The sequence below is a fragment of the Puntigrus tetrazona genome, chromosome 7 (genome assembly GCF_018831695.1).
Source record: "Puntigrus tetrazona isolate hp1 chromosome 7, ASM1883169v1, whole genome shotgun sequence".
Classification (NCBI taxonomy): Eukaryota; Metazoa; Chordata; class Actinopteri; order Cypriniformes; family Cyprinidae; genus Puntigrus; species Puntigrus tetrazona.
In genome coordinates this window covers 28,513,392-28,530,164 of record NC_056705.1, presented here as the reverse complement: position 1 = coordinate 28,530,164, position 16,773 = coordinate 28,513,392, and the positions used below count along the sequence as shown (strand labels likewise).

Genomic DNA, 16,773 nt, shown 5'->3' with positions numbered 1-16,773 from the left:
GCTCCCTATCAAACATCGAATAGATTTTAAAATCTTATTAATTACCTATAAAGCCCTGAATGGTTTAGCTCCTCAATACTTGAGCGAGCTCTTATCACATTATAGTCCTGCACGTCCGCCGCTGCGTTCTCAAAACTCTGGCCATCTGATAATACCTAGAATATCAAAATCAACTGCGGGCGGCAGATCATTTTCCTATCTAGCACCTAAACTCTGGAACAATCTCCCTAACTCTGTTCGGGAAGCAGACACACTCTGCCAGTTTAAATCTAGATTAAAAGACATCTTTTTAACTTAGCCTACACATAACACATCAACACACCTTTTATTATTCAAATCCGTTAAAGGATTTTTAGGCTGCATTACTTAGATTTGCTGGAACCGGGAACACTACTCCTACAATACGATGTACTTGTGACATCGTAAAAAGAATGGCATCTACGCTAATATTAGTCCTGTTTCTTTCTCAATCTGTTTTCACAGTTTGTATCCAGACTAGATGGTGGATCAGCACCCAGAGATTATGTTCATCAGAGACCAGAACACCTAGATGCGCCCGCCGACAGATCACCAGATCCTGATGCTCACACACACACGCACACGCACACACTAAGTCATTTACACTACCTGACATAGCTGCGTTTAAAATTGAACTGGAAGTTAAGTGCTGGGCGTCCGGTCAGAGGAGAACTGACCCCAACTGAGTCTGGTTTCTCCCAAGGTTTTTTTTTCTCCATTCTGTATGCATGGGGTTTTGTTTCCTTGCCGCTGTCGCCTCTGGCTTGCTTGGTTGGGGACACTTAACTTCTAGTGACTATCGTTGAATTGACTACAGAGACCGTCTCTGCATTTAATAAGAAATTGGTCACTCTCATCACTATACATCCCTGTCATTATACTGTACAGTGCTTTGATGCAACCTGTGTTGTTAAAAGCGCTATATAAATAAAAATGATTGATGATTGATTGATTGAACAGCTAGTGCTCCACACAGAGATCTGATCTGATCTGTCTGGAATAACATGAAGAAACAGAACAAACTGAGACTAAATCCAGAAGAACATCTGCAACATCTCCAAGATGCTGCAAGAAACCTACCCGCAAAGCTACAGTACTGTTAAAAGTTTTAGCCACTTATGTAAAAATTATGTAAAGTGAGGATGCTGTCAAAATTATTTTTTTTTACCAATTAACTTCTATAAACTAAATTAAAATCAACATTTGGTGTGACCAACCTTTGCGTTTAAAACGGCTTTTGCCCTCAATGGACTTGGGCACAGTTCTTCAGGTATCTTTGTAGATGGGTCTTTTGAATCATGTTGCCTTCATATTCTGCTTCAAGTAAATTTTAAAAAAATGTGCATTTGTGGCGTGCTCTCCCAATTTAATTTACAACATAGTGTATTCCAGGGAATTATTCATTAAGAATCTTAAATTTTTCTCCTCAAAGAATCAAAATCTCTTTCCGGGTATGTATTCACATGGATACTGTAAAATGTACTTATTAATATATATAGTAGTCTATATTTCACATCATGATATGCAACAATTGCTGCAGCTACAATGTTTGAAGGGTGAGTCAAATATCATCTACTCGCATGATGTGAACAAAGCATCATGAGGCATAGAAAAAGGTGGATAAACAGCTTAACATTTGTGTCTAAAAAAATTGAAAGCAGGTTTAGAAATACAAAAAATATCAAAATATTTTAGGTGTATTGTGAGTGAGACGTTTCATGTTCGACCCAGTCTTACCTTATCCTACCTGTCTAAGGATAAGATCACGTGGCCCTCACCTGCCATTACCCTCTCTATCCCCTTAAAGCTCTGCCAGGCAGTGGGGTTGTACGGTGGCCTGCTCTGACCCTGGTTCACAAAAGCAGTGCCTTTGATAAAGGGCTTTGTTTGACCTAACAATGGTGGTGGGGGCACAATGCCGCCGCTTTCAGAGCTCTCCGCACAGCGGCGTCTGGAGCGGCAGGAATGCTGCTAGTTCATTGTTCGACTGAAGGGCAGGTCCGACGGGGTACCAAAGGTCCCAGAGTTCCTCTCGGCCTTGGTGCCATCATAGCAACAACCACACCCTTACAGACTTTCCCACCCTCAAAGATCAAGGTGAACATTTGAAGTCCGCGCAAGTCCAGTTTGGGTTGGTCAGGTGTTATATATTAACAGCCTTCCTGGAATCAAAGAGATCTGAGCCAGACGTCTCCTCAAACTGTATTAAAAAGGCAAACGGCATCTTCATCCCCGCACAGGTGCGATACACCGTAACACCGCTCACACATTAGGAGCATGTCATAGTGCAATGCCACCAGACTGGCACCATAGGAGGAACAACAACCAAACCAATGCTATCTTTAGCCTATTTTTAGAGATGTTCTGCTAGCCTATGAGACCATGGGATTGCCCCTAACCCCCTGGGAGTTTCTTATTTCACTAGTAGATGAATCTAAGTAAGTCAATCGTCCAGTAAGACTGCATTGGCACAGAGAGCTGATTCATGTGATCGAGACACTGAAGAACTTCCTCTTGATAACAGTGACCCACAAACACCAATCAAGGCAATCTTGGATGTGCCAAACGTGGACACACACACGACCTTCTGTGGAAAGGAAAGTTCTGTAACGATAACTGCTAACATGTAGCAGGGCGCTGTTTCGCCATGACAACCGGCCACATAATTCATGACATGACAATAGGTGGGACTAAGCCACCCATGCCAGGAAACACAGTCATAAAATACAAGACAAGCAGATAAACTAACTGTAGGCTGCAAGGATGGCTTTATCTTTGCCTTGAGTAACTCTTACACCGTGTGTGCATGCATCTTAACTCTATTCTGCATTACTGTATTAAAGGCACAAGATCATTCAAAGGTTTTGGGATAGGTTTTTAATTCACATGCACACAGAGCCTGCATTCATATAATAATACAAAATTGAATAATAATTTGTATTAATAATAAGTATTTTCTTTCTGAATATATTTTAAAATGTTTATTTCTGTGATGCAAGGCTGAAAGTTATTTATTTTTGTCTTCAGTGTCACACGATCCTTTCAGAAACCGTTCTAACATGCCGATTTGCTCAAGAACACGCCTTTTTGCTACCTAATATTTTTTGTGGAAACCATGATACATTTTGTCAGGATTCTTTAAAGAATACAAAGTAAAAAAAAACTGCCTTTATGTGAAATAGCAGTCTTTTGCAACCATGTAAATGTTTGATCAATAGACTTTTTTAGTCGTGAAAGGTAGTGTAAAAACTTTACACACAGAAAAGTCTTCCTTATTACTACAATTATAATTATGCGTTACGTTTTCTTGGTTAAATCATGCATCCTATTAAGTTACCAAATTCTTTTCAGCTTGTATTTTGATACACTGACACCGGATAGAGCTGGGACAGGCATTGATTCGCCTTTGATGTAAACAGAACACACAGGATATTACCGTACAATAAACACTGATCGAGTAACGCACAAATACAATAATTAAACAAGAAAAATCAGCGTGACTGTGTGTGCGCATACGTGCATAAGACTCTCGGGCTCAGCACTTCATGTTCTGGACCAAAACATTCCTGTCATCTCTCGGCCCTAATTTGGATCCATAGGTTTTTAAAAAGCTCATGTGATAGCTTGCATAGTGCTCATCAGAACAGCTCAACATGTGCTAAACGCCATCACACGCTGCCTTATGTGCCTCAACAAATAAAAACCGTTTGCAAATTGTTTTGAAAGGTCAACATGTGAAGCTTGTGTGTGTTTATGCATGTCTGGTTAAAGGAAATTGTCATGGATCTACTAATCACTGTGAACACAAACATGGGGTGAAGGTCTCTCCGGGGAGGGGAAGCTTGTTTGCTTGTGTATAGGGTCAAAGTTTCAGTCTGTCTTAACGTAGATCAGTAACTAGATAAGTATACCAGTAAACTAGTCAGGGTTGAACTCTAAAGGCTGATACAGACTCATCTAAAATTACTGACAAACACTAATGGCCCACAGCAATCAATCACCTCAAAATGTAATTATGCATTACTTTGCATATAAAATAGCAACTTATCTCGTGGTCACCTAAAAACCGGCATGGCGTTCCGATGAACACAAATCCAGCCTAATTACACAGGACTAATTAAACCGAACAAGGGTCTAGATGTTCACTCACTAATATATATTGAAGTACATGAAAATGTATCATTCTATATCATTCAAAAGCTTTTTTATGCTCATCAAGAGTGCATTTATTTGACCAATATGCAACAAACACTGTTGTGAAATGTTACTTTTTCTATATCGTCATATACTGATTTAATTTTTAGCATCCATTACACCAATCTTCAGTGTTACATGATCCTTCAGAAATCATTCTTTTATGCAGAATTAGTGCTTAAGTAACATTTCTTATCTTAAATATTACAAACATTATATTTTATACATTATTCAGGAACGTACAAAAATATTTCTGATTTATGTAATGCATCCCTGAGTATTCAATTCTAACAATAAACCTATTAGAAGTTGCTGGACTTTGTAAATCATTTGCAGCTGTATTACAAGTCTTTGCATACTTAAAAAAACATTTTGGAAATACAGAGGTTTGCTGATAAAATGAGATTCTGAGACTGATCCTCTATAGCTACAGTTTCAAAGAGAGAGACACACAATAGTACATTTTGCACTAGATACAAAAGCATATGTACATTTTAAACAGTCTGTCTCATCCTTGTTGCTATGATTCTCTCATGTCATGTGCTTTGTAATGCAATGAAAGAGTGTGTGTGCGCGTGTTTGAACAGAATTTAACACAGGAAAAGGATCCCGTTACCTGCGGTCCTCATTTCCTGCAATAAGAGCAATACAGTTCAGCACATGCCATGGTCGTAAATAAGGTGTGCTCTCAAAATAACGCTGTAAATATAGGCATATGTGATGTACAGAAGAGCATGATGCCTCTTGAGCAGGACTTTAGCTCAGCTCATCTGAAACCCTCTGTTTCAGATGAGCTGAGCTGAGCTAAAGTCCTGCTCAGATCTCCCTAAATAAAGCTACACTTATACACACACAAGACGTCCTCATTCATTTTGTCCCAGTTAAAACTTAGTACGAAAAAAAAATACAGAGCTTCCCAATAAAATCATGCCCACTCTGATGAGTAAAAAAAAAAAAAAAAAATGACAGAGGAAAAAATATCTAGATAAACAAGGATTCCTCGGTATTTCTACTACTATAAAAAAAAAAAATAAAATAATAATAATAATAAAATAAACGATTTTGCACACAGGATAAACAAATCAGGGCCACCTGCTAATAGCATATTCCGATAATGATACAGTGATAATAAATTGCTAAATGTACCTGTAATTAAGCTCTACAGACAAGCAAAGAGTATTTATAAAAAAATAAAAAAAAAACTTGACTGCTAAATCTAACACAATGTCATTCAATGTGATTCATTCAGCTCAATGCAGCAATATAATGCCTTTCTAATAAACAAAAATATAAATTGCTAAAGTTAGTGTTGTAACTAATACTTATCTAATGAATCAGACAAGAATACACATTGAGAGATGGGGCAGATGTTACCGCAGTGGCATCAAGCAGCAATACAAACAAACCAACAAAGTATTATGGGATTTCCATGTTTTCCATGACACAGAATCACTGCATTAACATCTAACAGCCTCACAGAACATTTTTGTACAGAAAGGTTTGTACAGTCAAAATAAAACAGACTAGTATCAGACAAAGACCATCAGCAGAGACCAAAATACCAGTTTCAAACATTTCTCTGCTCATTTGGATGATCCGTACAAAACAAACCGTCCTGTTGTACGCTACCTTGGCTGTTTACCTCGTGATGTGTGATAGTCCCAGAGTGAGCTCTGAAAAGCCCTACGTGTTGTGATTAAAACGCATTCCTGTGTAGTTATGCACTCGCTAATTTACATTCCAACACCACAAAGAGCGCGCATACCCCATATTCAGACAGGCTCGTGTACCGGCAGAGCAAAAACATTGCCTTATTAACATCCCAGCGTCACATACAGTTGACCTGCTCACAACGTCAGAATAAAAAGCATCTAGACTAACCTGTGCTTGAGGTTAAAGGTCATAAGCAAATTTACTGCTAACTTGCGCCAAATTCAATCGAATGTCCTCCCTCCAATAACGTCTCAGTAAACCTGATATACAAAATGTTTCTTACTAGCAATAAAAAGCACATAGCACTCACTTGATGCTCCTTTTGCCGTTGGCCCTGTAAAGAGCTGTCACGGTATACAGGTGTGTATTTCTCACGATGCCAATTTCACAGACCGTTTTCAGGTGGTGTGGACACTTATAACAAAACACTAGTAAAAAGCTTTATAACAATGCTTTATAATTAACCACCAGTTATAACAATGGTGGCAAACGTATTTGATTCTTCTAAATTATGGCAATGCCTCCCCCAAAAAACTTGACAAAATAAAAGGTACCACAATGATTGAGAGTCACATGAGAGGAAGCAATGACTTTTGCATTTTGATTGACCTTTTACATTATGCATGCAATAAAACCCTTATTCTCCTATTTTTGTTGTTTCAAATACACAAACTGATCAGACTAAATAGCGACTCATTCACTGTTTGGTCATGTTAAATCAAATTTAAATAACTGGCATACATGATCTGTACATTTTTAGTTTGGATCAATTAAAAGTACGTCGCAAAAAAATATAAAAAGCATCAACTCTTGATGTTATATTTGAATTTATCATTAATGCAAAAAATCATTTTTGTTTTTATTAATAGTAATGTTTATTTATTTGTCTAACGTTTCAACATTAAGTCTAACTGGAACATCAATTTACATTTAACATTTAAAAAAAAAAAAAAAAACTTAAGGACTTTGCTTCCTCATTTCAAGATACTACTGCATGCCAATGACGGAGTGCAACAGTACTTTGGTACTGAATGATTACCACATTCACATACTTCTGTACTCAAGATACTTCAAAGAATAACAAGTCACTACTGTTGTACAATTAACTTAAAAAAAAGCGAAAAAGAGGTCAATAATCCTGAAATAACAGACATTCGATAGCAGTAAAGAAACAGAGAGAGATTAAGAGAAAGACAACTGGCTGGACTGAGTCATAGCTTCTCCAGGTGGATGAACACAGCAGGCTTAAGAACAACATTTTTCAACAATGATGCATTTCCTGCAGCACATGTCCTGCACTACAAAATGCTGAGACTATTAGCCCACATCAAAGAAAGCAGTGGATGAGCCAACAAAACATGCACAAGCTTGAAACATGAAACTGTACAACATGTTTGGTTTCGACACCTGGTACCAATAGAACAAACTGAGCCTCTGCAGTGCACTGAAGTCCTGAAGGATTCCACACACACAAAAAAAAAAAGTGAGGGACTAATTCGACCTACATCCTACTAAAGTTTGAACGTTTGCAAGAATTTCTTTGTATTATAAGTTTGGAATGATGTAGCTGATGTTAGTGTAGTCTTGTGCAAACCTGCGCTGCCAGGCATGTACAGACGGAGCGAGTGTGTTGTGCAGGCCACACACAGATGATCCAATCCATACATGAAGCTGAGGGTCGATTCTGACATGATTGGCTGACTTTTGGAAAGACAACAAAGTGCCACTCTATAGTTACAAATCCATATAGAGCATGAACACGTCTTAATCCACTAATATTTTCACCAACAAAAATGGTTTTAGGTGAGTTATTCCTTTTTTTTTTTTTTACTCCATTGTGTCAGCAGGGGGTATCCTTTTACATTCCCAAACATTCATTTTGCCATTATTTTAATACTCTAGGGAGACTTTGTATGCACAAGGAGAGAGACAGACAGTGCTCTACACAGAAATCAAGTCTCACTGTCATCCAGTCTGTCTGGACTGACATAAATAAACTGGGAAAAAAGGAGAGACTCAATCCAGAAGAAATTTGGCATAGATGCTTCAAGAAACCGCAAAATTATCTCAAAATCTATGTGCATTGACAGAACATATCTATTGATGACATTATTTTCAAAAGACTTACACAAGTGCCTAAAACGTTTAATATTAATGTATATTTGCAGGTAGGTTTCTTGGAGGCATCTTGGAGACACTGCCACAGTTCATCTGGATTTACTTTGTCTTAGTTGGTTTCTTCATGTTGATCCAGACAGATCAGATCTCGGTGTAGAACAGTAGAGCATATGACACAAAAAAAAAAAAAAAACTATATAGAACAGGCATTTCACACACAACGGAAAAACTAAAAATGCATAATTTTACGTACTGAAAGTGTACTTGGTTTAACGTAAAATAAGCTGCAAATAAAACATAAGGTTTACCATGTAAATAATCCATCTGCAGGTTGAACTCCCTGTATAAGATTTAACTGTTGTGATTGAGCATTAGTCAACACTGACATTGATATCGAAGAGGGAGACCTGTTTGGCATTTGTGCGACGACAGTAATGGCACAGAAACTGCCCTGCAGGAGTACTGGAATAGTAGCCTACACATAGTGCCCCCAAAAGCATGGCAGTGTATTGCGGGTCCTTTAGCCAATGACTTATCATGCAAAACATTTTACAGCTATCCCCTGCAGTCTATATCCGTAGCTAGTTGGCGGCAATGCTGCTTGAAAATAAAGTTTCCTGTGTATCATCACCTGAGTCATACATCTACAACAGTTCTGTCTGCCAACGGAAAAGAAGGGTACGAGAAAGAGAGGGTGAAAAAGATGCTAGAAAGTTATTACATGCTTTAAACCAAGCTTCTCTCTCTCTCTCTCACACACACACACATCCATCTCTGCTTCAACTATGATAAACAAATGAGTCATCTAGGGCTTGCTGAGAACACTGACTCACTAACGCTTCATTCTCTCGCTCCCCCTGCAGCAACACACACTCAGCCAAGCACACAGCAGCTCCTAAACAAAGTGGATATAAAAAAAGAAAAACATTCAGTGTAAAATAGTTAGAGAATGCAACAGGGAGGAGAAGCCAAGAGGAGGGGGTCCATTACAATAAAGATGTGTTTTGTACACACTTAAAGGGATAGTTCACCCAAAAATGTTCAATTCTGTCGTTTACGCATGTCGTGTCATTCCAAACCTGTGAGAATTACTTTCTTCTCGCTACACAAAACAAGGTATTTTTAAGAATGTTGCAACTGTTTTTGCCAATGCAGTTACCGTCAACAGGGTGCAAAGATCTGGACTTTTAATGAACTTCTATAGGACAAAATAAATAAATAAACAGTCTCAATGTTAAGTGTATATTATGCTGGACAAAAGAAAGTCAGTCATAGAGGTTTAGAACAAGAAGTGATTAAATTAATAATCGTTTTAACTAGTCTTAAGTATAATTTAGAAAACAAAAATGATTCTTCCATTTTTGAAATACTGGAAACTGAGATCAAGGCTGACATACTCAAGAATAGTGTCTTTTAACATATTAAATAAATTTAAAACACATTAACTGCCAGACAGGAATGTCAGTTTAGAAATAAAGAGACATGATTTTAGGAGTCGTGACTATCGAGAGAAACAATCATATTTAAGATTGCTCACCTTTAGACACTGATGTAAGCCCCTCAGATTTCATTAAATCTAGGCTGGCATAGGCACCGTTCTCTGGGGGAGGAGCGCTGGAGGATGGCAAGGGAAGCGCATCATGACTGTTCCCAGGCCGGAGATCGTTTCTCAGGTCTAGGGCGATGTAGTTCAGGCCATTCTGGTGTTCCACAGGTAGAGTCCTAGCAGACCTCACAGAGGGGGAATTGTCTCTATCTGAGGAGTTTCCATGTGCTGCCTCACTGCCAGATGTCACACCGTCAGGCCAAACACAGTCAAAGTTCTGGCCCTTGCTGCGGCCCACCTGCTGAGCCCCGCTACTGCCAGGCACTGTGCCATTGGTGTCCGGGCCACTTCCACTTGACGCACCTGATGTGACAAAGGTCTCCGAACTGTGTCTCCGCCTGCCCTGGGGGTCAGCTCGCACGACCTTAGGCTCAGTCGGGGGGCTGAAGGGGAAAAAGTGTTGCTCCAGAACACACAGGTGCTCAAGCATGGCTGTAGGGCTCTTGGACTCCTCCTCGGGCTCAAAAGACATTTCCGTGTAGTCATCAGGCTTACCCACTGTGAGCCCACTGCAGTGGGAAGACGAAGAGGGCCGGATATATGATGGAGGATTCCAGGGGGCCACCAGAGAGGGCCGTGGGGACCGACTCTTTGGTGGAAGACCATCAATCTCGACAGTCATGTAATCCTGTGGCAGCGGAGACCTACGCTGCTCTCGGTTAATGCTATGGGTTGAGGGGGAGCCTTCAGCAGACAACGAACAGGCAGAATATGTGGGCCGATCACCAAATTCAATATTAATGTACTCTCCAGGGCTGGAAGGACGCACTGGTCCCTCTCCTGCTCGCAGAGAGCCGTGCAAACTCCGCCTTCCTAGTGGCAGGCGGTTCGGCCGAACGGCACGGCGGTCTGTGAAGCCATTATGTTGAGAAGACTCAGGAGGTGGGCACCTGCTACTGCGATCTGGGGTGGCTGTGGGTGAAATGTAGACCGGTTTCGCCGGGGAACTCATTGGGACGTGATCGTCATGCTCAGCCTGGTCTCTGGATGGAGCTTTGTATGAGCGAGGAAGGGAGAAATATGGACTGTAGGATTTGGGGACACCAGGAGTGGTCAAGGCGTAATAATTCTCAGCAGAAACTTTTTGAGCATTAGCTGTGGAACTGCTCTGAGACATATCCATGTATTCTGCATTCGGATGGCGGTCTGAGGTTCTTCGTCCCTCTGCTCGTCTGCTAATGTCAGGGCTGGATGGGACGGGGGAGTCAGCAGCCCCACTTCTACCTGGGAGCATCATCATGTAGCCTTGAGAGTCCATGTGCTGAGGAACATGTAAAGCAGCACTTGGGACTTGAGGAGAGGCAGAGAGGAGGATATTTGGTTGCATAGGCATGTAGTCTGCATCACTAGTGGAGGGCAGCACACCTGCCATCATGGGCATGTACCCATCATCCTTAGACGGGTCTGCAGGCCGTAGGCTAGGGGGCCGGTCCTGGCTATGTTCAGAACTGGAGCTGTAGTCAGAGCAGAGGGAGGAGGAGGTAGAGACAGTCTGGACACTGCCACCCCAAGAGCTACTCTCAGCCACAGCCTCGTCCAGCGAGAAGGTGGTCTGGGTCATCTTCTGATAAACAGCAACTCCAGCAGCACTAGCGCCCCCAACCTGCCTGGAGAAAGAGGGTGTCCGCCTCCGTAAAGACCCCTGTCGTGAATCTTCATCTGTACTCTCATCTTTGATGGCCTCGGCTGCACTCGTTCCGAACACGTCGCGATTCCAGCCCATAGCCATGTAGTCATTGAGGCAGTGCTCCTCACGGATGGGAGGCGTGTTTCCCAGAGAGTCAGGGGTGTTGCTGCGCACTCTGAAGTACCGGAAGTCTCCGGGGCTGGAGCCGTACTCATCAGATGAGTTAAAACCTCCGTCGCTCGGGGATCCACAAATGGACGCACTGGAGGGGCGAGTGATGGTGTCTGACACAGAGCCATGGCCGCTGCTGCTGGACATGCTGATCGGACTGGTGGTAGAAGGAAAGTGTGACACTGGCAGGGAGGCAGAACGGGCATGATAAGTGGAGCCTGGCGGGGCACGAATATAACGGGCCCCTGCCCCACTGCTACTTTCCTGGCGGCTCAGGTTAGCACGGGCTGTGTTGAGATGAATAAGGCTACCTGTCACCGAGCGAAACGGGCGGTTCATTGTGCTTTCTCCCTCGCTGGAGGTGCGGAACCGGTAGCCACTCGCTCCACTGCTCTTCCTGCTGGGTGGCGTGCCCACCACAGATTCGGTCCGAGACCGCCGCTGGAGCCCCGTCTGGCTGGGCGGGAGGTTGCCCAAGTGTCGCCGAGTGGTGATGAATCCCATCGGGTTGGTGCCAGAAGACTGGCTTTTGCTTCTGGGCCTGAACTCGGCGAACGCCTTCAGCGCTTTCATGGTCTCTAGAATGGTCTCGTGCATGTTCTGAGCCACCACAGAATCATCCACCTGCATCCAAACCTCCCCAGGCCCTATAGACGAAGACCGGCCGACCTCGATGAAGAAGAAGCTCTCTGAATGGCCGCAGCGTCTGATGTTCATCAGCTGCAAGTTCACGCAAGGTGTCTCAGAGTTCAGCTTTACCAGGTGAATGCTCTTAGCGGACAGACAGAGCCTATACACGCCAGTGAGATTCTTGGTCTGGCCCAGGCCCTTCGGTTTAACGTTTACCTGCCACACTTCCTTAAAGTCAGTCCCGGGGGTCACAGTACCGTATCCATCGTCAATCTCATCCGCATCCAGATGGCCTTTCTTGCCCTCGCTCATGAGCTCACTGAGCGCCTGGTACCAGTCCTCCTGCTCCTGCTCGTTCTCCGCGACAATCGCAAAGTATTCATCCTTAGTATACAGAGCGATGAGATGCTTATTCTTAGAGTCCGCCCTTTTATTCACAGTGAAACACTGGTAGAGATAGATCACTCTTTTGGGGGGAGAAGCTCCAGCTGAGGAGGAGGAGGCGGCGGCAGCGGCGGCGGCGTTTGAGCGCAGAGTGTTTCGAAATTTCTTCTCGCTGTCATAGTACTCCAGTCTGCTCGGCCCCAGATGACTCGACGCCCGCAAGACGAAAAACCTCTTATGGCCGTGTTTCTGCTTTCTCAGATAGCCGCACTTCCTAATGTCGTCTGACACGGTGTTCACAGCAGGGGAAGCTGAGGTAGTACTGTACGTGTTACTCGCTGCTGAGTCCTCAAGCGCCCGGTTAAGAGAGGAGGCAGATGCTTTCCTCGCCGGCGATTCCAGGTGCTGTTGCTGCTGTGGATGTTGTTCGCTCGGTTGATGAAACGCGGCGCCGCCGACATCGAGTACGGAAGGGGGTTCCCCGACAGAAGTGTCGCCGTTCGCCGTTGCAGCTGCGGGTTTAGTCCCGATAGCCCGCTGTTGCGTTTCCAGCATCAACATAGCGGCTTTGCCTTCTTGGTAGTTCTCGAAATTTGCCATCAGATAGGAGATTTAAGGTCACTTTACCTCAGGCTTTTAGACTGAGACCCCATGTTTGTTTGGGGGAAACCGTGTCTCAGGCGGCGCACTTAAGTCTTTTCAGTGTTGAGCTTCTCTCGGCCGCCACATGAAAAGCAGGTATCCCAGCCAATGCTCCTCGAACTCAATGCCAGCAACTGCAACATGACCACATTTACCCGATCTATTATCGGTAGATCCTCCTAGCGGGCTACCAATCTGCTGCTCGCGCCCTGTGTACACTACGGAGCGCAGCACAAACAACACATGACTCGTGCGTCATTCGCCTGGGGGTGGGAGCCGGCGCCCGATTGAGCGAGAAGTGTGATGGAAAGCTGTTGTGACCAATCACGACGGACCTTTTCGGAGCTACGTCAATGTTGCTGACCAATGGTTTCGCTCGGAGTTTCATTGAACTGGCACGGTGACGTCTGATGATTGATAGGCTTTTGTCCAATAAGTTTCCGTAAAAGAGTTTGCGTTTTAAAATACCGACCGTTCATTGGCTGCAGCTTTTGACTGAAGCTTCATTTACCCAATCGCAGACGTTTTCAAGGTTCCTTGTGTTGTTTGTGCTTTTTTGGGATGCGTGTCGCTTGCAAGTGTTATGTGTACAGAAAGTGATTGCGCTTAATTACGTTTGTTACATGTTTGCCAGACAAGCGAATGCGTCCTTTTTCGCATTGATCCCATTATTATTGGAGTTTTCCGGTGATTGATATTTTAGTGCTTACTAGTTTGCCTAGATACTCATGTTACAGTAGTCAACTACTGGCAATTGAGTTTTGTGTGCTGAGAGTATTCTTGTACATTTTTATTGCTTGTATATTCTGAGCTTGAGCTCATAGTAACATCTTGCATATTAAATCAGAAGCAGAAAAATTAATACCAGAAGTCCAATAACTGAATATTAATCCTTATCAAAATTTTGTAAAAAAAAAAAAAAAAAAAAAAAAAAACTTTAAAGAAAAAGTGGTATATTAATCGTGTTAATTGCCATGTGTAGCTTGAAGCTAACTGTAGCTATAATTAGTAGGCTACACATAGATGATTTTGTTACATGATGTGTTTTATTAAAATAAACCGTAAAAGAAATCACATACATCAGAAAAATATTTAACAACATTTTTTTTAATATTCCATATACCTGTTGCGCTGGTGACTTCGTGTGCCTGTGTGAAGATTGTGAAAATAAATATAGAAAATACAATTTTTGGATTGTTGATCTTCAAATCAGCGGGGATTTGGACATTGACAATAACTAAGAAACTAGCTTTTTATGGATAGTAACTGTAACATTTCTGAAATCTAATTAGTAATTAGTTACACTACTACTGCACAGGGCATACTGTTATTGTAACTACTTACTAGTAGCTAGTTACTGCCCAACGCTGCTAACTAGTAATTAAAAAAATAAAAAAGCATTCAAATAAATACTGCACATGATATGCATAATAGAGAATGCAGGCTACCCCCCGATAAACATTTTTTTCTGACACTCTGAAATAATTATTATGTTCACTCATTTGGAACTAGAGTTAAAAACAAATTAAAATGTGTTTTGCTGAAATTAATGAGAGGTTTGATTTTTAATGTCTGTTTAATTGATGGGAGGTCAGCATCCTTGTAGCTGGGAGTTTAAGGTAGTCTGGACCCAGAATCTCTTTATATCATGAGCACAACTTTTATTAGAAAAGTTTTATTTCTCTCTCTCTCTGTGTGTGTAGTTTGTGCCACTTATCTCCCCTACAAAAACACTAATGCCTCAAATTCTTCCTAATGGCGCGGCTATTCTGAAATACAAACATGTATTATAGAATATTTTTAAATGACATTAGACTAACATAGAAAACAGCCGACCAACGTTACTTATTTTAGCAGATTCACAACCTTTAAACTCCTAGATGCATGACAGTCGCAAGTAGAAGAAGCAGCTAGTTCATAATTCCTAAAGACATTGTATGTAAGTATTGGTGGGTAATCTTGCTGTGAGTTGATGAACAGGTTTTGAGAGAAGGTAATCTGGTTAGGGGTGACCTGGTGGCTCTGCAGTCTTATATAGAGTCAGTACTGGATAATCCACATAGGGCATGATAATGTAGGTCGCCATCTGCTGCGTTTACTGACACAATAACAAGAGGGCACTGTTATACAGTATTTCAGTGCTTCTCAACTGCTAATGCATCTTAGCATGAAAGCCTTTAACTTTGATATCATAGTCATTTCAACACATACACATTAGGGCTTTCACTACTAAACAATATACGCTTAATAATAGCTTGTTCTTTTAAATAAACAACACATGGCATTTTCCAATTTTATTACACGTTTTACAGTACATATGGAATTTCTGTAATTCAGTATTTTAACATCAATTAGAATGTGTCTACAAATATACTAACGTTTAAAAGCTTGCCCTCCATAAGATTACTTCAGCGAGTATGCATTGACCTTTACATTGCTACAGAAGATTTCTATTTCAAATAAAATCTGTTTTTTTATTTATCAAAAAATACTGGAAAAATTAATAATGGTTTCCACAATTTTTTTAAGCAGCAAAACTATTTTCAACACTGATATTAGATAATGTTTTTTTGCACCAAATTGGCATATCAGAATGATTTCTGAAAGAGCACATGACACTGGAGACTGCTGTGAGTTTGCTATCATAAAAAAAACGTAATCATATTTTTAATCGTAATAATATTTGCTACTCTTATTTTACTGTATTTTTGGTAAATATATGCAGCCTTAGTGAGGACAAGAACCTTCTTTTGAAAACTGACCCCAAACCTTTCGACTATAGTATCTACATATACGCTTCATGTTAGTCAACTTTCTTACCACAACTAAATCTGATTCTACAACCACCACGATGGCTGAACATTCATGCATTGCAAATGTGCATTCTAATACATATTCTGATATTCTTTGGGTTTTAAAGGTAATCCTATTATGCAACTATGTTGAAAACATTTTTTCCAAAAAACAACTAAATTCCTATAAAGTAAATCTATAAATCTAAAGTTATAATTACTCATGGATCCACGTGCACCATTTTAACCACCATGTTAATATTGGTTGCACAATGTTTTTTGCAATACTGAAACAACTAAAGAGGGATAATCCGTAAGTGAATGATGTGAATGCACTCCATGCGTTGAGACCTGGCGCCCCTCGCGCTGTGTAATGGATTCCCAAGGGGTAAACTAACTCCTCGTGAGACTTTGGTTCGTTCCATAAAGGTTCTTCATGTAGAGAATAGAGCTTTGCAGCTTCTCAGACAGGCGTATATGTTTATGAAGAGCATGATGAGTGTGCCGGACCACCATGGCTCCAAATGAGAAGCTGAACTGCCATGTAGTTTCAGTATGGCTTGATATATTGAAAGCTTCCTCATAGAGAATCTTCTACCAAAAAGTCAGAATTTCTACTCGCAAGATTGCCCGTTCAAGTGCTTTTAATAGAATAACAAGCCTCTTCAGCTTGTTCTCTGTTTCTCAATATTCCATTTCATTTTGCGTGCAGGTGCGGGGTCAAAAAGGCAAAGGTTAAAGGTCATCAGTGATGGTGGATCATGACATTGCCCTCATCGGCTAGGGTGATCTGAGCCACCTGACGCACGGTGGAGATCTTCCTCACTGCCTTCTTAAGCATCACCTTAAAATCTTTTGATTCGAGTCTGTAAGACACA

At 41.5% G+C, this 16,773-nt stretch overlaps 1 protein-coding gene across 2 annotated transcripts in view; it reads right to left on the bottom strand.

The window, feature by feature from the left end:
* Positions 1 to 13,396, bottom strand: part of LOC122349609 (insulin receptor substrate 2-B) — a 19,455-nt gene extending 6,059 nt beyond the window's left edge. Inside the window, exons 1-2 of one of the 2 annotated variants that reach the window (XM_043245719.1) lie at positions 9,581 to 13,396; positions 4,220 to 8,938 (exon numbers count right to left, since the gene is read on the bottom strand). In XM_043245719.1, coding sequence (XP_043101654.1) covers positions 8,823 to 8,938; positions 9,581 to 13,061 — 3,597 coding nt within the window. In that variant the 5' untranslated portion in view covers positions 13,062 to 13,396 and the 3' untranslated portion in view covers positions 4,220 to 8,822. Of the gene's footprint in view, positions 1 to 4,219; positions 8,939 to 9,580 lie in introns of those variants that run through there. The other variant, XM_043245720.1, reaches the window with a different exon arrangement.
* Between the last annotated feature and the right edge of the window lie 3,377 nt (positions 13,397 to 16,773).